General features: G+C 41.1%; 1 protein-coding gene across 1 annotated transcript in view; it reads left to right on the top strand.

The window, feature by feature from the left end:
* The window catches only part of LOC105393445, a 46,364-nt gene extending 25,206 nt beyond the window's left edge, over positions 1-21,158 (top strand). Inside the window, exons 23-28 of the mRNA XM_048632175.1 lie at positions 1,202-1,356; positions 13,632-13,762; positions 14,182-14,284; positions 16,036-16,253; positions 19,229-19,297; positions 21,044-21,158. Coding sequence (XP_048488132.1) covers positions 1,202-1,356; positions 13,632-13,762; positions 14,182-14,284; positions 16,036-16,253; positions 19,229-19,297; positions 21,044-21,109 — 742 coding nt within the window. The 3' untranslated portion in view covers positions 21,110-21,158. The remainder of the gene's footprint in view (positions 1-1,201; positions 1,357-13,631; positions 13,763-14,181; positions 14,285-16,035; positions 16,254-19,228; positions 19,298-21,043) is intronic.
* Positions 21,159-23,263: the final 2,105 nt, after the last annotated feature.

Here is a 23,263-nt window from a genome sequence, read left to right as displayed (position 1 = left end):
CAGACGCTATGTTACACATTTATAGCAGGTTATTTAATCCGCTACATTATAACGATATTGAAGAGCAAAAAAAAAAATTGATGAAAAAAAAAAATTTATGAAAAAACCAATGAACTTTCCTTCATACTTTACAGGCTTAGGACTGTCTATAATGGCACATCACTGTTTCCATAATGGCACATCACTGTTTCTCTTCATTTTTTATGAATTATTGTCAAACGTTCTTTAATTGCAATAACTATTTACACAAAACACTTTCAAACCACAAAGTAATATCCTTTCAATGTTTCATCCACTTACGAAAACACACGTAAAGTAAAGATAGGTAAATTGTCCAGTCAAAGTTCAATCACAAAACATTTAAAATACGAAATTGTCCTCAGAACCAAATTGTCCGTTAGAAAGTACCTATTTACACTTACACAAACACTATTTATTTTCAATTTTACACTAAACCTAAATAAACACTATACATATTTTAATACGTAATTTAAACTATTTATTATTATGTATATTTACAAATATTTATTTACAGCACTCAAATGCAACAAAACAAACAACGCGATCGTAATTCGTAACGTTGCGCGAGGCACAATTAGCATAGCGGCCACCCGTGGCCGTTGCCAAATCGCGACTGCGGAGCTAATTTCAGCAGATAGCGGAGCGCTATTGCGTAGTGAAGCTTGCAGCTTCGCAGCGTCTCGCTCTCTCACACGCGAGTCGCGCGACGTTGCACCGTTGAGAGAGCGAGACGCTACAAAGCAAGTGAATATCGCCTGCGCGGTCATCGCGCGCCACGTCTCGCGGCTGCGAGAAATAGCGGAGCCGCGAGGCTCCGCTATTTCTAGCAGTAGCGTCGTGGCAACGGCCGCGGGCAGACGCTGTCCAATTTTGCGAGCTAAGATCGCGAGGGCGCGTCGCGTTATAATTATAGCAGCATTTGCGCGTTCATAAAGCGAATGCTATTCGTTGCGAGCAAATCACTTGCTATGTTTTTTAGCTATATGTTATATTAACCTCCACTAGATCTTATCACACAACCACGGCTCAATATTATGTATTATACAGATGTAATTGCAAACATCTGCGTTTCCGTAAATGATTCTTAAGAAATAAAGAAAATTAATTAATAATAATCATAAGGAAAGTTATGTATATTCCAACCATACCTCTAGATTTTAACCTAGCTTCCCATCCACAGTCGCGGCGGCAACGACTTCGGCGGCGGCGGCGGGCGCGACTTCGGGCGCGACGGCGGTGGGTTCCGCGGGCGCGGGCGCGGCGACCGCTCCGGCGGGCCTCCGCGAGACAGGAACCAGGGCCCGGACCGGTTCAACCGAGGAGACAGGCCGAATGGTGAGTTAAATCAAAATTTGGCACAGTTATAAGGCGTTTGATAGCCAACTATCCAAGTTTTAATATCTAGCGACTTGGGTCTCTAGACATTGAAACTTAGCCTGCCTTTGGTTCCTGTTGCATCAGTAGAATAGACACCATTTCCGCGGTAGCTTCCATGGGATTTCCGGAGTAAAAAGTAGCATATAAGCATTCAGGCATAATGTAGCCTTATGATGGTAAAAGAGATCCGTTAGTCTAGCTAGTTAGTTGTCGGCGGCTGTAGTAGTGACTTCGGGCGCGACGGCGGCGGGTTCCGCGGGCGCGGGCGCGGCGACCGCTCTGGAGGGCCTCCGAGAGACAGGAACCAGGGCCCGGACCGGTTCAACCGGGGAGATAGACCTAATGGTGAGTCAGGAAGATACTTTTGACATACTGACAAACTACAATGAACGGTTAACTTAGCTAAGAATGCGTAGCAGTCTGAAAAGGTTCTTGGAAAGCAGGCAGACCAATTCTAGAGTGGAAACAGAAGGGATTGTAGTGTGTTTACAGTTCTATGATAATGATAGATGATAAGATTTGGGGTTATGTTAAGGCTGATAGTACCAAACCCAATGAGCGCTGTTTTAACACTAATTTATTTCCATTATAAAATATTACTGCATAGTAAACAAGTAATGTATGTGTGTGTAAGTATCAATCTGATTTCAACCTTATAGCAATATACATAATACATATAACATCTAAGTAAGTACCTATTGTACGGTAGCCGTAGCCCGTACATCCTGCCCACTCAAAAGAAGGAAGAGCATTATATAAAATAAGATTTAAATGTTACTGTAGCTAAAGTAAAGTTGCAAGTATAATGATAACTGTAAATTAAATTAATTAGGTATAAAATGCAATGTTAAGATATTGAACTTAAATATTTCATTCAAATACAAAAAATACAATATAGTAAGTACTTAAGTATTTCATTCACACACTTCACTATTAATGATTACGGAAGGAATGTCTAATCTAACTGAGCGCGGTCGAACAGTCGGCGTAGTCCAAGTGTCGTGGTGGTCCGCGCTTGGGGTGCCGGGGGCGAGGGCGGCGGGGGCCGGGGCGCGGGCGGCGTGGGCCGGGGCGGGGGCGCGCGCTCGCAGCAGCCGCAGCGGCAGCGCCGGGGGGGCGCCGCGGGACTCGATGCTCCTTGTGGTCAGCTCGAGGCGGCGCTTGTATTTTCGCCATCGCAGGAGAGAGTATACAGCTCCGGAGATGATGACGACTCCCATTACGGTGTACATTACCGAATACTGGTGCACATCATGAATGCTGAGGGGTTCGTTAGCTTTCTGCTTCAGGTCGTCAATCTGTGTTTTCAAATTGTCCCAGTCTTGAATGTGGTCTTCTGGAACGAACGGCGTCATATCTGACGTATTCACGATCTGGTTTAGAATTGATGATCCAACAATGTATGTATTATCAGTTTCCATCTGCATGTGGCTCATATAGTTGCTATGTCCAATGATCGAGAATGTCGTACTCTTTACTGCACAACCTTGACCTATATCCAGTATACCGGTCAACGACTTCAATGTCATCTTGTTATCAGGACAGAAAATGCGCAGCGAGCAGTTCTCACAGCATGAGTACAACCATCTATTGTTGTTGTGTAATTTAATCCACAGCTCGTGGCACGGCTCCGCTCTTGTACGGCACATGGGTTTGTTATGAATGCTGATGTTGCATATGCTCTGTGTCATCTGAACTTGATGTATGAGTTTATCAATGGAGCATAGTATTTTATTCACTGATGTGTGGGTGCACTCCTTTACTTCACTTTCCGATAGCAATATAAGTTGATCCCTTCTCAGGTTAAATGCGATATACGGAGTTATTGTTTCGATGATGTAGGACTGGTGAGGTAAACTGATTATTTTGTCCAGCTCGTATGTTTCTTTGCTCACCAGCGGTATTCTGACTTCAATAATTAAGTAAGATTTTCCGACTTCCACATGAATTTTCATTAATTTATACAAGTCTCTGTAGTCATGTTTATCAGTAGGTACAGTCAGATCTTCAGGCAGGTGACTGTAAATGACCTTCATTTGCTCCTCCAGCTGTTCTGGTGGCAACAAGTGCGCGTCCAGGTGCCCGTGGGTGAGGTCTGTAATGGTGTTGATAAGGTTCTCTTGTACACGGCGCACGTTGGATATCATGATTGATGCTGAGAGGGCCGCTGATATGATATAAAGTTCATCATTGTTTTGCGTCAGCAGTTTATTATTGGCGAGTTTCACTTCTTGAAGGTGTTTTTGGATCATCCCAAACTGCTTGTTCATGATGTCCTCGTTCCTTTGTAGAATGTTCGACTGTGCTTCTATGACACTCGTCTGGTTCTTGAATAGAAGTAGTAGATGGTTTTCGTTCATAGATATCTTCTCAATGTCCTTCTCATACTTTCTTGCGAATCGATCATCTAAAACTCCAAATAATGAGTTGGCTATGTATCCAACTCCGTTGATAAGGCCTCTCTTTTGCCGTTTGGTGACGTGTTTCTTGAGTATTTTGTTATAGTGATATATTTCTGATAAGTCGTGTTGTAGCTGATATACGATACTCTGGTATTGTGTTGATAGATGATTTGAATCCAGAAATTCTTCCAGCTGATAGACGTATTTTTCCAGGTGGTGCAGTCCGGACCAGTATGTACTCATATTATAATACATGATTAATTTCCAGTCGTCTCGGATGATGCTCATATCGTACATCTTGTCGAAATACATGTTCATGTTGTTGTTAAGTTGTGTGATATTGCAGTCGCATTGTGCTGAAGTCATCATTGATAAGAAAAGTAGTAGCGCCATGGATATGTAGTGACAAATGCCTTTCCTTGTTGTTCGCTTTGGTCGCCCGCTGGCCTTGACCGTGGGAGTTGTCACTTGATCGGGCGCGTCTGCTTGCGAATCAGCTGTTGTGACGTCATCAGTCGTTGGTGTCGTGCATTGTACGTCGCTTATCTGTGACGTGGCGTGTTCTTCTCTAACTGGCAACAAAGCCAATTTTAAGATCGGTCGTTTTATGATGCCGCCTTTCGTTTTCACAGTAGCTACCCGGACGTGTCCGTCTTGGCCCGGGTGTACGGCGACGATCCTGCCCAACGCCCACTTGCCAGGGGGTAGGTTGTCGTCTTTGATAAGGACGACGTCATCAACTGCCATGTTTTTGGTAGATGTTCTCCACTTTGTTCTTATTTGCAACTGTTGTAGGTAATCTGATGACCACTTCTTCCAGAACTGTTTGTTCATTGATTGGATTAAACGCCATCTCGTAGTCAAATTCATTTGCTCGGGATCCGTCTTGGGCCTTGTGATTAGTGAGCCGCCCACCAGGAAGTGTCCTGGAGACAAGTATTCGCCATCCGGGCTTTCACTTAATGATATGAGAGGTCGTGAGTTGAGGCACGCCTCGATCTGATGCAGTAGAGTGATAAACTCTTCGTAGGTGAGTTTCTGTTCGCCAATCACTCTTTTGAGATGATATTTTAAGCTCTTGACGGCAGCCTCCCAAAGGCCTCCTGCTGATGGGTATGCTGGCGCGTTGAACTTCCACTGTGTGTGGTATTCACTGCTGATCTTACTTAGCAGGTCTTCATTGATAGTTTGGAGGATCTCTTTGTACTCCTTCTGCAGCAGCCTGTTGGCGCCTATAAAGTTGCTTCCTCTATCGCTGAACATGCACCGGGGTGTAGACCGTCTGGCGCAGAATCGGCGGTAGGCAGCTAGGAATCCAGGTGTACTGAGGTCAGATACTAGCTCCAAGTGTACGGCCTTTGTTGATAGACATACGAATACCGCCACGTAGCCTTTGTGTGTTCGCACGCCGCGTCCTTTGTTGGCCTTGATGTCAAAGTGCCCAGTAAAGTCGACACCTGTGTACGTGAACGGGCGGGATGGCGTCACTCGAGGCTCCGGCAGGTCTGCCATGATCTGATGTCTCTGTTCTGAGTTGAATCGCCTGCATTTCACGCATTTGCGCAATTCTCGTTTCACCGTTCGGAGCCCGCTTAATATCCAGTATCTGTCTCTGATATATGATAATGTTAGGCTCGGTCCACCGTGTAGCGTGGCGGAGTGGGCTTGTTGTACGATGAGCTCGGTGAGTCTGCTGTGACTCGGTAGGATGATGGGGTGCTTGGCTGCATGACTGAGAGACGAATTGTTGAGTCGTCCGCCAACTTTCAGCAGTTCATCACTCGTATCGATGAATGGGTTGAGGCTCAGTAGTTTACTAGAAGTCCTCATATTCTCCTTTTTTGACAATCTTGATAAGTCTTCTTCAAATTCGACCGATTGTACACTTTTGTCAATTAAATTATGTGCTTGTTGCAACTCCGCAGTTGATAGGTAGTTTTTATATGATACTTGTTGTTTATTTTGCAGCCACTTTATGTAACGTGATAGCCAAGCGATAGTGGTTGTTACTCGGTGCAGTGAACTGCATTCGTTTAATAACTTGTCCACTAGGTCATTCTTATGACATAAGGCTGCGTTCACATTGTTTTTCTTGGTCTCAATTGTTGGAGGATGATATGTCTTTTCTTTGATCTTCTCTGTTTCGAATGTGGACAACCAAGCCGGGCCATTCCACCACAGCGGGTGTTTGTACAGCTGTGCAGCAGTTACTCCTCGTGTGGCACAATCAGCTGCATTTTCCTCTGACTTGACGTGATGCCAGCATGTAGCAGGGATGATTTCCAGTATGGAACGTATTCTGTTGGCGACAAATGGTTTCCACCTGTTGATGTCTCCGTGGATCCAGCCAAGGACCACCATAGAGTCGGTCCATGCGAAGATCTGTGTGTTGTCTGATATGGTCTCCATGACTTTTTCCATAAGTCGTGATAATAGGAGCGCGCTACAAAGTTCAAGTCTGGGTAGCGACGGTTTTGTTTTCATCGGCGATAATTTTGTTTTCGCAGTCATGAGTGTTGATGTAAACTCGCCCTTATAATCATGTGTTGTGATATAAATAGAACAAGCAATAGCCTTCTCCGAGGCGTCGCAAAATCCATGTATTTGATAGTTTGATTTATCTCCCAGATATCTAGGTATCTCGAAATGATCTATGTGTTGAAGATCTTGTTTTAGTTGCTCCCAGTCGTTGTTTAGCGATTCTGGTAATAGTCCATCCCAATCTAAGGGTTTCTCGGACCATGTTTGTTGGAATAATAATTTCGCTCGGATAGTAAGCGGTGATAACCATCCTAGCGGATCAAATATCACTGATATCTTTGATAGTAACTCTCGTTTTGTGAGTCGTTTTTCATTGTTTTCTGATTGATATTTGTTCTGGAATGTGAACGTGTCACTTGTAGGGTTCCAGCGGATGCCCAACGTCTTCCTGGATTCTGAGCACTTAAAGTCGAGGGGGGTGTCAAGTTGCTCGGCTGATAAACCTTCAGTTAGCTTCGCTGTATTGCTGGACCACTTTCGGATATTCATGCCAGCCCCTCCCAAGATGTCAATAAGTTCTTTTTGTAGCTGTTTTGCTTCTTCGATCGTGCTCGCTCCTTCTAGAAGATCGTCCATGTAGAATGACGTCATTAATGCCCTTGATGCTAATGGGTACTTGTCTGCTTCGTCGATCGCCAACTGTTTCAGTGTTCTCATTGCCATATATGGCGCGGCCTTCAGCCCAAAGACGATGGTCGAAAGTTGATACTCTTTCAGGGCTTCTTGTGGTGACTCCCTCCAGACTATGCGTTGTAGATACTGATCTGACTCTCTGACGTTGATCTGTCTGAACATTTTCTCTATGTCTGCAGTGATGACGTATTTGTGTTGACGCCACCCCAGTATCAAGCTTTGTAAGTCTTTCTGAAGGTTAGGACCACGTTCCATCAGGTCGTTCAGGCTATATCCAGACGAAGTCTTGCTTGACGCATTGAATACTGTTCTCAATGCAGTAGTGGTTGATTCTAATTTCAACACACCGTGATGTGGGAGATAGTACGAAGTTTGTACTTGTTCGCTAACTAAGTGCATGTGGTTGCGATCTTCAAAATCTCTCATGAATTTTATGTAACTTTCTAAAAAGTTCTGATTTTTCTTCATTTTGTTTTCTAAATTATGGAACTGTGCTATGGCTTTTGATTTTGATTGTCCTAGTTTTTCTTCGAAGTTGGGCTTCATAGGTATAGCCACTTCATATCTTCCGTCCTCCAGACGTCTGGTAGTGGATTGGTAGAACTCCTCACAGTACTGCTCGTCCTGTGTGAGATCATCTGGTTGATTGGTAATCTCTTCAAGCTCCCAGTATTGAGAGATGTCTGATAAATTATTGACTACCACGTGACAATTGAAGGTTTTTACGCTTCCTGATAATATCCAGCCCATTCTCGTCTGCTGGGCGATGGGTGCCATGTTAGGACCCTTGATAAGACCACTCATAATTATGTTAGAGTAGATGCTGGCGTCCAGTAGTAGGTCAATAGGTCTTGATACGTTGTACTGGGGGTCGGCCAGCTTGATATGTTGCAGGTGGTCCCATGGTTTTTGATTGAAGGTCATGTTGGGAAGATTCTTTATGACGTGCTTTATGACTAATGCTTGAGTGGTGAAACAATAGTCGTCATGAATTGATCGACAATCGAGTGTAATCATTCCTTTGCCTTGTTTCGAGCCATTTCCGATGCCTGATACTGAAGCATGATAGCGTTGCCTTGGTAAGCCTAACAGCTGAGCAGCATTTTCAGATATTAGGGATATCTGGGAGCCTTGGTCGAGTAGGGCCCGCAGGGTGATATAACGACCATCAATGGACTTGATTTTTAGTGAGAGGGTCGTCAGTAAGATCTCTTCGTCATCTGTGGCAACGTGATTTACGCTGTGCTGCTTGTTATCTTGGCGCGAAGTTGAAGGTGAAGGCATCGTAGGTACTGTATGTACGGGTGTCGAATTCGACACGGACACGGCGGCGGCTTCATTCATGCGCGGCATATGTGCGCGCGGCGGCATTTTGCTGACATTGGCGTAGGCATCATGTAGAATGGTGTTATGTGTGTTCTGGCACTGTTTGCACCTTTTTGTTGAAACACACGGATTGTCGTAGTGTTTGTAGAGGCAATTCTGGCAAACGTGTAGTTTTATTACTGTAATCAGCCTTTCCTCGGGGGTCATTCTGACGAATTTGTTGCATTTATACAACGCGTGACTGTTGTTGCATAGCGGGCAATTCCACGTGCATGTTGCAATAGCTTGCAGTTCCCTTTTTGGAAATTTTCCACTGCGATTCCCGCCTTGATTTTGATAATACGGCTTGTTCTGTTGATATGGCCTGTTTGATGTAGCTGATGTTGTTTCTCTTTCTTTCTTATGTATGGGCTCCAACGCTGTGAATTTGCCTTCTAGGAACTCCATAAGCTCAGAAAGCGATGGCAGGTCACGTGGCGATTTCCGTGCTTCTTTGTAATCACCATAGGTCTCGATGTCCAATTTTTTTGATATGAGGTGCACCAACAGAGGGTCCCAAGTACTTGTGTCGATACCCAGGTTCTGTATGGCATGAAGACACTCCATCGTAGTATCATAGAGACGTCGTATCTCAAATGATGTCTGCTTCTGCACAATCGGCTGATTTAGAAATGCTTCAATATGCTTTGTAAATAACAATTGTTGATTATTGTATCTATGGGTCAACAGATCCCATGCTGCGTCGTAGTTTTCGGATGATATATGAAGATGCTGGATGAGTCGCTCCGCATCTCCGCGTAGTTTCCCTTTCAGGTGCTGCATTTTTTGGCATTTAGAAAGGAGATTGTTGTTATGGATGCTTTCCACGTAGAGGTCGAAGAAGGTGGGCCACTGTGTGTAGCTTCCAGAGAACACTGGGATGTCGATGCGAGGGGTTGATTGTTGAAGATGCGCTGTTGACGCTAGTTTAAGATTCAAGTCCCTCTTGATTGATCTGTAGGTATTCTCGTAGATTCCAAATTCTTCTTCGTAAATTGAATCTGATCCCTGGAGATAATTATCGATCTGTAAGTGTAAGTCGTCGATCGCACTCCATCTTGATTGTACATTCTTCAGCTCGTCTTCCAGTTCCCACTTGTCGCGTATCTCGTCCACTTTGATATTCTTCACCATTCTGTTGAATGCTCTGAAGTTGGTTCGCTGTTGCGAGAGGAGGTCAGCCACCTTGCTCGGGGGGGCCTCCGTGGACGTGGATGCGGAGGGCGCCGGGGGCGCGCGCGCCGCCGGGGGGACCGCAGGGGCGGCCGCGGCCGACGGGCCGTAGGCGGACGGGGTCAGAGCAGTAGACGCTGACGGGATGGGCACTGACGGTATCGTAAGTTTCACCTGTCTTGGATTCACTAACGGTGATTTCGGTTGCATTTCCTCACCTGATGCAGCGGGAAACGAATGGATCTTGCTGCGCACAGAGTCGAAGTAGATCCTTGATTGTGAGTACTGATCTTCTTTGAAGTAGGGCTCGATGTCATTTTCGTAAACGGCCAGCTTGTCATTGTTTGACTGGAACTCCGCCCACAGTTTATCCAATGTATCCAGACGCTCGTCCAGATACGTGCGTGTCTTCCGTCTCGCAGAATCCTTGCTGAAGTTGCGCTCGATCTGTTTGATCAGCTCGATGATATCAGATTGCCGTTGAATTAGGCTTTCCATGTTGATAAGTTGAGACTGTTTGTCGCTGTCTTGATATGACTGTATGTCACTTGATATACTTCCTCACTAATGTCGAAGCGAGAGCTGGTCCTCGATGATAGCAGATGAACTGCGTGTTCCGAACCTGGGACTTCCAGATACAGCCTTGTGCGCCTTCTCAATCTGACTGGGGAGGGCCGCTGGTGGCAGGCCAGCCAAACCGAATCGCAGCTGCACCAAGAAATCACCAGAAACTTCACACTATTGATTGTTTATCACCACACGGACCGCTGGTCTTTATTTTCGAAGGACCAAAAACTGTAGCTACCGGAGAACACTGGGATGTCGCACCTACTCATGGGAAACACAGTATAATAAAAAACCGACTTAAAAAACCACTAAAATGTAAGAAATAATTTAAGGTTTACACAAATTATATGTGACAGTACAAATATACCTAAGCAGGAACTGTTCTTTTTTGATGTTGGTGCGGTGACAAAGTAATCTGAAGAAATATGGCACCAACAACAGTCGGTTTTTTAATTATTATTTTATTTTATAGTTTTTAGTTTATTTGCAATAATTTTTAATCAAAAGTAAGATGCAAATGATACCAAAAAGTCCTACTAATCAATACGAATCATACACGAGGTAGTTGCTATATACCGTTGAGGAGTTCCCTTGACTGCCTTCCGTTTCCATCATCAGATCAGCTCAAGGTCACCATCATATTTTTTTGTTATAAGAACTATATTTGCGTTCTTAATTTCATTAGAATCGGTTAATAATTAATATGTGTCCAAAATGGAAATTCATACCCTGTTTTTACCCCTTTACCCACCTTTAGGGGTGAGATAAAATTCTGAAAAAAATGGGACCACCTGGGTGCTCAACCCAATACAACAAAAAAAGAATTTTCAAAATCGGTTCATAAACGGCGGTGAACATACATAAAAAATATCCCGACGAAATGAGAACCTCCTCCTTTTTTTGAAGTCGGTTAAAAAGTAGCCTATAGGTAAAAGAGCCAGTGAGATTAGTTGTCGGTGGCTGTAGTAGTGACTTCGGGCGCGACAGAGTAACATGCGATGTACAACGCATTGAAATTACCGGGGTCAATTTGCCATGGAGCATAGTCCTTATGAAATTCTCCTTCCATGTAGCATTTACGTTAGTCTGTACAAGGTTTAAACAAGCTACTTGTATCCAGTGGCGGCTGCACCTCAAGTGCGCCCGTGCAACGCACTACCATTTAAAAACCTTCTAAAAATGTACCTTCCTTCTTCCTATACCATACTAGGTACGTGTAAAAAAAAACTTCACAAAAAATACCAATATAACAACCGTAATACCTACCCTAAACAGAAATTACATAAATCTGATTATCGTTACGAGTTAAATTAAATCGAGCTGGCCTATTTTGATTTCTACTGCGAAAGAATTAGATCTTATTTTTGCTTGAACAAAAACGGCCTCGTGCGCTCGGATTGTCGCACGGCGCGAGCTCCTACACATAGTATGAAACAGGATGGAAATCGCCCGGCGCGTGAGACGGAAGATGTTCAGTACAAACTGTATGCAGTTCTAGGATAAATCCGTGCGCCGCACGCGACCGGAAATTGCCGAAACAATACGAATGACGCCACGGGAGGCGCGGGCGCGGGCGGTGGCCTTGACCGGTGGCGTGACCTACGAACGATGCACTTGTCATGTCATTGTCAGTTTCACCTTTCGCGCGCGAATACGTTATTAATTTGCTAATTACTTATTAACTAAGAAAGTAGTAAAGATTTCGTGTGTGTGTGAGTGAAAATGAGTGCAAAATACAATATTGACTTCATAAAAAACAATAGGACATTGCAAAATAGACTGGACATTAAATCTGCTGGGCCGCCTCGGCCTTTAGTGCAAAACAAAAAATGAAACTTATAAGTACCTACCTGAATTTTCAAAAGTGAAATGTTCAATAAAAAGAAATGGTTATGTGGATGTGAGAGACTAAATGCTTTATTTTGCTTTCCGTGTGTTGTTTTCGTTTCGTCGGAGAAGCTATTTCGCGTCAATAAATAAGGTAAAATATACTTATAATTTTTTTACTTCTAATTGTAATAGTTAATCTATTTTTCTCCAAAAAATTACTAAACCCATAAAGTGCACCACCGGGTATCTGAGGCACCAGCCGCCACTGCTTGTATCCCTGTGCGATGTCGACAAAAATCGGCTTGCACGTGGGATTACGGGATAAAAAATACCCAATAAAATACAAGGGCTACACCGAAAAGATCGGGAATAGAATACTTAGGAATAAATTAGAGTGAAACCTTTTTGGTGTATCAAATGTAGTGGTTTTTCAAACATAATTCCATTTTCGAATTTTAAAAAAAGTAAAAAATAAAAGAGTATTGACCATTTGAATTTGACAAGTCGGTGTAAAAAATGGAGCTTACGCGGGAACATTTCCGTGCAATAATTTTTCACAACTTTCGTCGAGGTTTATCTCAAGAACAATGTCTCGCCGAGCTTGTTTCTATTTATAAACTTGAAGCACCAAGTAAAACGACTATATATCGTTGGTATTCTGAGTCTCGCCGTGGACGTTCCTCTCTTACCACAGTCCCTTCTACTGGTCGGCCACAAACAGCGGTAACACAAGATAACATCGATGCTGTACGCCAGTTAATAAAAGAAGATAGACATGTGACATACGAGCAGATTCGGGCTTCTCTCAGCATTGGTATGACAGCCATTCAAACCATTTTACATGAAGAACTGGGTGTCAAGAAGTTAGTTTCGCGCTGGGTGCCCCACCGGTTTGACCGAGGAACAAAAGTCGGCTCGTGTTAATTGGTGTCGATCTGCTCTGCAACGGTTCAATGGAGGCAGTTCAAATGCTGTCTACAATATCGTCTCTGGTGATGAATCGTGGATTTATTCATATGAGCCCGACAGAAAACATCAATCGGCAGTTTGGGTCTTCGAAGGTGAGGTCAAGCCAACAAAAGTTATTCGCTCACGCAGCGTGTCGAAAAAAATGGTCGCTTCGTTTGTATCGAAAACTGGCCATGTGGCTACGATTCCATTACAAGAACAAAGGACGGTTACTGCTGATTGGTACACAACAGTTTGTTTGCCGGAAGTCGTAAGAGAACTTCGTAAAACTAACCCGAATCGTCGTATAATCCTTCACCACGATAATGCAAGCTCTCATACCGCTCGCAAAACAAGAACGTTTTTAAATATGGAAAACGTGGAGTTGATGGACCATCCTCCGTATAGCCCTGATCTGAGCCCCAATGATTATTTTACATTCCCAAGAATTAAAGATATGCTACGTGGTCAACGGTTTAGCGGCCCAGAAGAGGCGGTCGAAGCTTACAAATCAGCTGTTTTGACAGTATCCACTTCAGACTGGAATTACTGTTTCAATGATTGGTTTAATCGAATGAAAAAGTGCATTGAATGTCACGGAGACTACTTTGAAAAACAATAAAAGTAAATAATTTTATGATATCTTTGTACTTTTTTCTATTCCCGATCATTTCGGTATCGCCCTCGTATGTACCCTGTAAAAACATCTATTTGCCTTATCCATAGCTCTCTTCGTGAGACTTACATATTTATAAAATTATATTCTATCCCCAGGCGGCGGCAACAACCCGGGCGCGGGGTCGTGGCAGCGCGGCGGGCAGATGAACCAGAACCGCGGCCCGGGCGGCCCCGGGCAGGGCCCGAACCGCGGCCCGCCCGGGCAGAGGTCCGGACCTATGCAGAAGGTAATATATGTAGGATGGCAGGTTTGCATAGTGAAATTTAATGTATAACATTTACGTCGTATGTTCGACGTCATTTTATCCCGGATTAGCAGTTATTTAGATTAGAGATTTTGCTGTATAATGCATGCTTTTAATATAGCCCATAGTAGGGTTGCATACATTTTGGTGGTAGCGGCGACTGTACTGGTCGCCCCGCTATGGCGTCCCGAAGAAATATATGCCATTGAGTATTTTGAAAGAGAACCTAGGCAATAACTGTTTAGATATGAATTATGAACATAAAAAAGAAACTCAGATATCTGCTGAAAATTTCAAGTCAATTCTTAGCTACCTATCTAAGAATATTTCGTCGTATCTCGCCTATTTTCTCACATTATTTGCGAGTAAACAACTAAATAAAAAATATTAATGATTAACAGAACGGCGGTCCCCCGAACCAGGGCGGTCCCGGCGGGCAGCAACAGAACTGGAACCAGTGGGGCGGCTGGGGCAACTGGGGGAACTGGGGCAACCAGAACCAAGGTAACGCACTACTACTTCTGCTCGGCACTCATTATCTGCATTAGCAGGCATCAGCGGGTAGATTTCTTATTAGGCACGTAGACATTTCTCGTATGCCTGCATATAGGAAATGTCTAAACACCAATAAAAGTAACCCAGGCCAATTATTAATATAATTTTTATAATTTTATCTTAACCTCTAGAATGCCGTGTGCCAGATCTGTCCCAACCCCCCTTGTCTGCCTAGTGACAGATCTGTCCCAAGAGCACTTCATCGCGATTTTTGTGATTTTAGTTATTAATTACCATGAAATAGAGTATGAAATCACCTGTAATTTATTCTATATGAATGAAACAACCATCGACAACATTTATTGAGTCAAAAACTTCACTTGTTTACTAGTAGCGCGAAATTCAAATTTTGGTACCTTGAACAGTCCTTGTACTCGCGACTGTCGGTAATAAAATAGTGATTTTGTATGGAAAAAACGTCAAAAGGTAGGTAAATACTATGTTTTCTTGTTATTTATTCAATTTTGAAGGTATAGTGATAAATCAATAGTATAAAAAAATACAAAAAATCGAGTTTTTATCGATCTAAAATTGTACCGGATTATTGCCTGAAGGGTGCGTAACTTTGTAAACTGATTTCTAGACTGTTATGTAATAACATCAATAAATAATTTATTTCATTTATACAGATAATTTTATTGATAATACGTTTTTATATCGGTTTATTCAATAAATAGCCAAAATATTAGAGAAAATCAATATTTATCAAGGTGCATCCAAAATTCACACACACACATACGCAAACAAAATGGCTGCCGCTCGTGTATGTACACGAAGTGCATTGGGTTGTTATACAGCGTGTTTTATTTTTTAGGATCATCGCTCTAGTGAACGTGAAGTTTAGGCTCTTTAGAATGATATCGATGTGTAGATGAGTCTGAGAGGGTGATCACCTGTGCTATTTATATAAATAAATATATGTATTTATATATGTATATATTTATAGTATCATATTTGTTGAAAGTAGGTTATCAAATAAGTAAATATGATTCAGTATGTAACTTACGTTTAAGTTTTTATAATTTAGAATGCTAAAATACGAAACATTATAAAAATATTATCATTCATGTTTTATTTCATCAAAAGTGAACACCCTTGATTTGGGACAGATCTGGCACACGGCGCACTGGAGCAAGCTCTTGACACGCACACATGCACATGTACAGAAAATGGAGTCTTTTGAAATAAAGCAAATTATAGTCAGTTTTCAAAATATAAATTATGAATCTATTTCCTCTAGAGTTTATACTTTATTGATATCAGTTGATAGCTATATAATCTCTTCAAGTAATAAGTATAAAAAAACCTGGATTGAAACTAAAACTATATTGAAATAGAGGTATTTTTCTGTGATGGGTGCAGTTTCAAGTAAAAATCTGTAATCAATGACCTATAGAAATCAAATAAAACTATTATAACCAATAAAATTCATTGTAACACGTTCATTAGCTATCTGACAATAAATTACAATCGATACATTATTGAGTACCAAACAATAATACCCAAATATTCATATAAATGTGATTCCCGCGCGGGCGCGCTCTACTGTCAAAAAGCGCCGGCAGACGGCGGTTACATGTGTGCGCGGCTGCTCGGCATAGGAAAGGTTAAAAATTATAGGCCAATTAGTTTCTCGTTATTCCGATTTTTTTTAACAGGATTTCCGCGTGCACTTAATTAACCATATTTCTCCCCCACAGGCAACTGGGGCCAATGGGGCCAGTGGCCCAACTGGCAGCAGGGCCAAGGCGGCCAACAAGGGCAAGGCCAGGCGGGCCAGCAGGGGCAAGGGCAGGCGGCGGGCAAGGGGCAGGGGCAAGGACAAGCGGCGGCCGGGCAGGGGCAGTGGCCGGCTAACTACACTGCTCAGCAGTGGTACCAGTGGCAGCAGTGGCAGCAGCAGCAGGGGTGGCCGGCGGTGAGTTTAACCTTAGATAGGGATGCTTTACATGCCGTCCGAAGCACGGAAGCGCCCAGAAAACAACCGGAATCGAAATTGGTCACACATCCAATTAGTGCCATGTGTTGCTTAAGATCAATGACCAGTTACGATCACTGAAGTTAGCTCGACTATGGACGACTTGCAATAAGTCCGGAGCTACCGTGGCACTGACACACGATAATCTATTTTGATTTTGTACACGCACTGGGCCTCAAGTCTGCTATTGGTTATAAAAAATATCAATGCAGATATCCTATAGAGACTCAATAGAGACTCCATTGTGATTGGCCCAAAAACGGTAGTCCCTACGACTCACGGCCAGTCTCGATAAAATATAAATGCTATTGACACAGAGTGATCGTGACGTCATCTTGGCATATTATCAGTGTTGCCACTTTTGTTAGAATTGTAAAGCCAGCATGCACGGATCGTCCGACTTGGGCTTAATTTGAAGATTTTTCACACTATTTATTTAAAAGTATAACTGTTTTATCTGATTCGATGCTTTTTAAAATCAATAAAAGACGTGTTATGGCATTTAAATATATTTTTCATATATTAAACTGGCTGTATAATTAAGACCATAGGCAAAAAAAAAACTCTATTGTCGTGTCGATTTGTTTGTTACACAGAGTAGGTAATATAATTATTATATGGTTTTGTTTCTTATGTCAACTTTAACATTGCATCGTTTTGTTTTGTTTCGGTTTTCTCTGTTAGTTGTGGATAAAAAAACATACAGACGAATTCGTTCATTTCCCTGTTGAAAAGTGATCTCTTCGCGAAATTATCGCAAATATGGATTATTTATCGATGAATGTGCAGTTGTGCACGCTTTGAAAGCTGAATTAAGGAAAAGAGGCGCATAAATAAGCGGTCTCAAAGAGCACCTAATTCGGAGGTTAGTTTGTTTACTGTTTACAAACTTATTTTTTACCAAATGTATGCTTGTTTGCTTAGATAACAGTTATGTTTTTTCTTTTTACAGACACCAAGACTATGACCGTAACAGTAACTTGGTTGGAAACGTAGAGGACAGCATCATACAACAAAATGATTCAGTGTATACTGTTGAGTGGCCTTCAGAAACTTTGTATAGCAGTGTGAACACTAAAAATTAAACTCCAGATCTAGATATTGTCACCAATGAGTAACTACTTTGGAATTTATGCACAGTGTACGGTGGCCTGCGCCTAAAAGTATACAGGCGGAGTTTTTAAAATAGCGATCCCTGATGATGAAGGGACCAGCTACATCTGTTATAAATCCGGGGACGTGTTGTGTGTGATGTGTGTAGCAGTGGTGTTTATGTGGATGTGCTTGAGCAGCATGTGAGCTTGAGATCGCTATTTTAAAATCTCCGCCTGTATACTTTTAGGCGCAGGCCACCGTACATACCATCGCTCTTACGGTGAATGAAAACATCGTGATAAAACCTGCATATCTAGATTTTCGAACCCACAAACCTGCAGAGGACCAGCGTGGTAGGAAATGGTCCAAGCTTAGGAGTGGAGTTTAGACCTTAAGGCGATATGCACAAAGGCTCCATTCGAGTGAGCTAGGTGCAGGTACTGACACCCTCACAAATAATAGAATACTTAGTATACTATACTACCATTATTTAGTTTCAACTAACAACTCAACCAGCATTCATTGTGTGGATTACTAATGTGTTATATTTTTTGTATAGCAGTGTGTTTAAACGGAAAGGATAAATAAAAGTTAAATCAGTGTGTAACTCTTTTATTTTTATTGTATTTATTAAATGCCTAATCCATATTTACATTATGTTCTTTCTGAAATTGGTTATAATGATTTTCACAAACACGAGATTGTCGGATAATAATTATTTCACAAGCCACTGTTTTAGAACAGTTTTATTACTTGGTAACATATGTCCTCCTTTTCTTTCCGAACATAACGGATCTGCACAACAATGCGGGATAGTAACTCGATATGATGATAGTTATTTTATAATTAATAAGCTTATAAGATTCAAGATTTTAAAACTTTATTGAGAACCTGCTCCTTTTTTCGGAGTATGTTAAAAATATGGCTAAGAGAATAATGCAATGAGTATCTGAAACGTATAATAAGTATACCTAAGTATTAGATAGTCTTCTACCATCCAGTTCAGAACAATTTTTTGCCAAATTATAGACGGCTCCAAACCTTCATAGATATACCATCTTTCCTGCGTTATTCTTTGGCTATCAGGGGAGTTAAATCCGCGGCAATCTCCTTCACCACATGCTTACTGAGGCGAAATGTCCTCACAAACTCCGAGTCCGGCAAACTCACGAGAGGATCGACATTCCGGCTCATGAAGGCGCGATTTCGACGCCGCTCCTTCAACTCCCGCCGACCTCTGTCCACTCTGTCTGCTAATATTAGCATTTCCCACCGCAAATTTAAATTATAATTCCGATCCATTATGACAACATCTGAATAATACGTGTATATTAGGTGTATCTGCTCAATGGCCTCAGAATGGTAATTTTTGACAGATAAACCGTAATGAAGCAACTGACGGAAACGTCAATAAATAGTGGACTACGCAAATTGTCACCCGAGAGACGATATCGGTGTGGCACTTGTCAGTGGACTAGCGTGTTGTTCAATGTATTATGAGTGGCTTCCATCCAACTTCCATCGAGCTGACACTATGGTCTTAAAAAATACAAGACTGCCAAATGTGTAATTTTGCGCTGTTGACATACAATCGACATACAATTATACTCTAATGCATTTAGTAGACTTGGGGCCCTGTTCGAGTGGCTTAAGTGAAATTACTCCACGTTCTGTTTCGAAAATTCTGTCATTCATTAATAAATGTCCACCAACCCAACAACCGCGATAGACCCATCCTTCATTGGAAGGAGATCCGTGTCCCAGCAGTGGGGGCGTAATGGGATGATGATGATTAATAAATGTTACTGTTTGTATTCCAGTACCAGGGGCAGCAGGGCCAGCAGGCGAGCACGCCGGAGCAGCAGCAGATGTGGGCCCAGTACTACCAGGTATATTCAGATTTAGATTTAAATATTTTTATTTATAAGAAAAAAACACACATTTTACACGCAAATTTACGCGCAAAACGCGTACAATAAGTCGTGGCAAAAGTTTTGCGTAACTCACGACGCGCGGCCTTCAGATTACAGTTTTTTTTAACCTATGTCAGAAGAAGAAATGCGTGTGCCATGGAGTTAAGTTTTAAATATTTTAACTTTTAACCTCTAGAATGCCGTGTGCCAGATCTGTCCCAACCCCCCTTGTCTGCCTAGTGACAGATCTGTCCCAAGAGCACTTCATCGCGATTTTTGTGATTTTAGTTATTAATTACCACGAAATAGAGTATGAAATCACCTGTAATTTATTCTATATGAATGAAACAACCATCGACAACATTCATTGAGTCAAAAACTTCACTTGTTTACTAGTAGCGCGAAATTCAAATTTTGGTACCTTGAACAGTCCTTGTACTCGCGACTGTTGGTAATAAAATAGTGATTTCGTATGGAAAAAACGTCAAAAGGTAAGTAAATACAATGTTTTCTTGTTAATTATTCAATTTTGAAGGTATAGTGATAAATCAATAACATAAAAAAATACAAAAATAATAGTTTTTATCGATCTAAAATTGTACTGGATTATTGCCTGAAGGGTGCGTAACTTTCTAAACTGTTTTCTAGTCTTTTATGTAAAAACATCAATAAATAATTTATTTCATTTATAAAGATAATTTTATTGATAATACATATTTATATCGGTTTATTCAATAAATAGCCAAAATATTAGAGAATATCTATATTTATCAAGGTGCATCCAAAATTCACACACACACATACGCAAACAAAATGGCCGCCGCTCGTGTATGTACACGAAGTGCGTTGGGTTGTTATACAGCGTGTTTTATTTTTTAGGATCTTCGCTCTAGTGAACGTGAAGTTTAGGCTCTTTAGAATGATATCGGTGTGGAGATGAGTCTGAGAGGGTGAACACCTGTCCTATTTATATAAATAAATATATGTATTTATATATGTATATATTTATAGTATCATATTTGTGGAAAGTAGGTTAACAAATAACTAAATATGATTCAGTAAGTAACTTACGTTTAGGTTTTTATAATTTAGTATGCTAAAATACGAAATATTATAAAAATATTATCATTCATGTTTTATTTCATCAAAAGTGAACACCCTTGATTTGGGACAGATCTGGAACACGGCGCACTGGAGCAAGCTCTTGTCACGCACACATGCAAATGTATAGAAAATGGAGTCTTTTGAAATAAAGCAAATTATAATCAGTTTTCAAAATGTAAATTATGAATCTATTTACTCTAGAGTTAATATTTTATTGATATCAGTTCATAGCTATATAATCTCTTCAAGTAATAAATATAAAAAAAACCTGGATTGAAACTAAAATTATATTGATATAGAGGTATTTTTCTGTGATGGGTGCAGTTTCAAGTAAAAATCTGTAATCGATGACCTATATAAATCAAATAAAACAATTATAACCAATAAAATTCATTGTAACACGTTCATTAGCTATCTGACAATAAATTACAATCGATACATTATTGAGTACCAAACAATAATACCCAAATATTCATATAAATGTGATTCCCGCGCGGGCGCTCTCCACTGTCAAAAAGCGCCGGCAGACGGCAGTTACATGTGTGCGCGGCCGTTCGGCATAGGAAAGGTTAATAATGTCTTTTAACAATTTAAACTAACGTTACGTTTTTTTTACAGAACTACGGCGCTAACGCGGCCAACGCCGCCGCCGGCGCCGCCGCGCCCGCCGCTGACAAGAAATGACATCCAAGAGACAAGTACGACAAGCCAGACAAACGATGAACACTCACACCACCGTATAACACCTCGTCATACCATCGAGCGTCGGTGCGGAGGCTAAAGATGCGTTGTTATCTCATTTCGGTAGTCCAAAGTTAGAATTGTATGGCAACACTGATATTGACTGTTTTGTCTGAGTATAAACTCTTTTAACATTTGCGTCCCGAAGTCAAAATATCGCGCCTGTCGATAATAGATTTCAAGCGGTTATATTGGTAAATTGTAGATCAATCAGACTATCCCATTACCCATCGCAATACTTACAGTGACATAACGTATAGGTACTTTTTTCTCAGGCCATGAATATATTTTGTTGAGACTCAGAGACCAAAAAATTCACAACTGTCGGTCTCTGGGTCTCCTAGAGGTTAACTGAAGGAAATAATTATGTCTACATCGGCGCTTGTTGGATGATTAGGCTGTGTTTGCTACACTTTACAATAGATTTGATTATGATAACACTCTTTGCAAGGTTTATGAGTTCCATAATACTGACTTTTAAGTTTTAAACTGTAATAAGATGTAACTCAAGTTTTAAAGTCGCATAGCCAACCGTGGACAGGTCAAGATATGTAAATTTTAAGTAAACCATTTAAGTTTGTGATGACGATTGCTTAGTTTGTAACAACTATAGGAGAATGTACAATACCTTTTACATTTAGTATGTTTTACTAAGAATAGTCTTGTATAACAAAATTGAAATAAGAAAAACTTTGGTTTTTTGATGGACAGAATGGGAAGTAAGAATATCATGTCTGAATGTTTGTTTAAAATTCGCTTTTAAAGTACATCACCAAAGGACTAAAGTTGATTAAATCAAATATTTTGATATTCCATCAAAATTGCTACGATGAATGCGTAGTTTTAATATTTTTAAGATTACCTCTATGACTAAGTTACTGTATGAAGAAATGTATGGAATTTGTATGAAAGTTTTGTATGCGCGGATGTTTAAATGAAAAATGAAATTTAGTTAAGCACTCTAGATTTGGTGTCAGTTTGTTTTTAAATATCATCATACTGATGTTAATTGATTTAATTTTAATATAATGTATGAATTAGAGATTGAGTTGTTTTATTTCTTTTATCTGATGCCATGCAAGGCCGAGGCCAATACATAAATAATACCTATCTTATTTTCGTACAGTCGTTGGTACCGTTAGCAAGTAATAACATAAATAAGTACATACATGTAACGGGATAGTACCTATCAAATAACATTCGTACCCGACGCAGTAGTTAGGTATATCAATTTATAAAGGCAGTAGATAAAGAAACAATAGGAATATACTGGATTGAGTTCGTACGTTCGTAGGCCTGTCAATACTTATGGAACAACCGCCATTTTCACATTCAAATAAAGATACAACGGAGAGCCTACTATATTCTTCTCTCAAGTCATACCACCATACCTACCTACTTGTATTGCTGACGGTATCTACAGGTATAATATATTATGTAAACCGAACTTGGTATCACCGTGTGCCAACCACCTAGCTTCGCGTGCTGGCTGTAATGAACGCTGCAACCTTTTTGTTTTGCCATTCTTAAAGCTTACGTACAATGAAGGTAGCTATATCATTCAACAGTAACTAAATATCATACATATAAAAACATTTAGGTACACAAAAGTACAGAACACTTACACTTTTACGGGGCCGAAAGTTAGATCAAACGCGGGACCTTTGGCATAGCAGTCAGAGTCACTAATTTCCGATAGAAGTTCTTACACGCGTATTAAGAGTACCTATATCGTATATACCTTCGCTTACCTTCTACGTTTCAAAATATTCAAATGTAACGGTCCCCTTCTAGTTACGACGCTCCAGTATATTAGTCATAAATTACTGAAACTAAAACGCAAAGATCGCGTGCCTGTAATGTAACCTATCGGTTACTGATTTTCCCTCCAAAACTGGAAAATGGCAGCCCTTTGTCTTTCCACACGCGAGACACTGCCAGGCGCGTGGTCCGGGAGCTTACTTCAGAATTGTTGTAGAAGAAGGAAATAGTATGCAATGTACAGAGGTGTCACAAAACTCACAAAGCAGTAGCAATAGCAAAGGTAGAGCCTATAGGTTATGGCTAGTTTTTCAAAGTTTTTGACCAAATTGAACA

Source organism: Plutella xylostella, chromosome 31 (genome assembly GCF_932276165.1).
Source record: "Plutella xylostella chromosome 31, ilPluXylo3.1, whole genome shotgun sequence".
NCBI lineage: Eukaryota > Metazoa > Arthropoda > Insecta > Lepidoptera > Plutellidae > Plutella > Plutella xylostella.
Note: the sequence above shows the minus strand (reverse complement) of the source record. Positions and strands in the feature narration are given on the sequence as shown.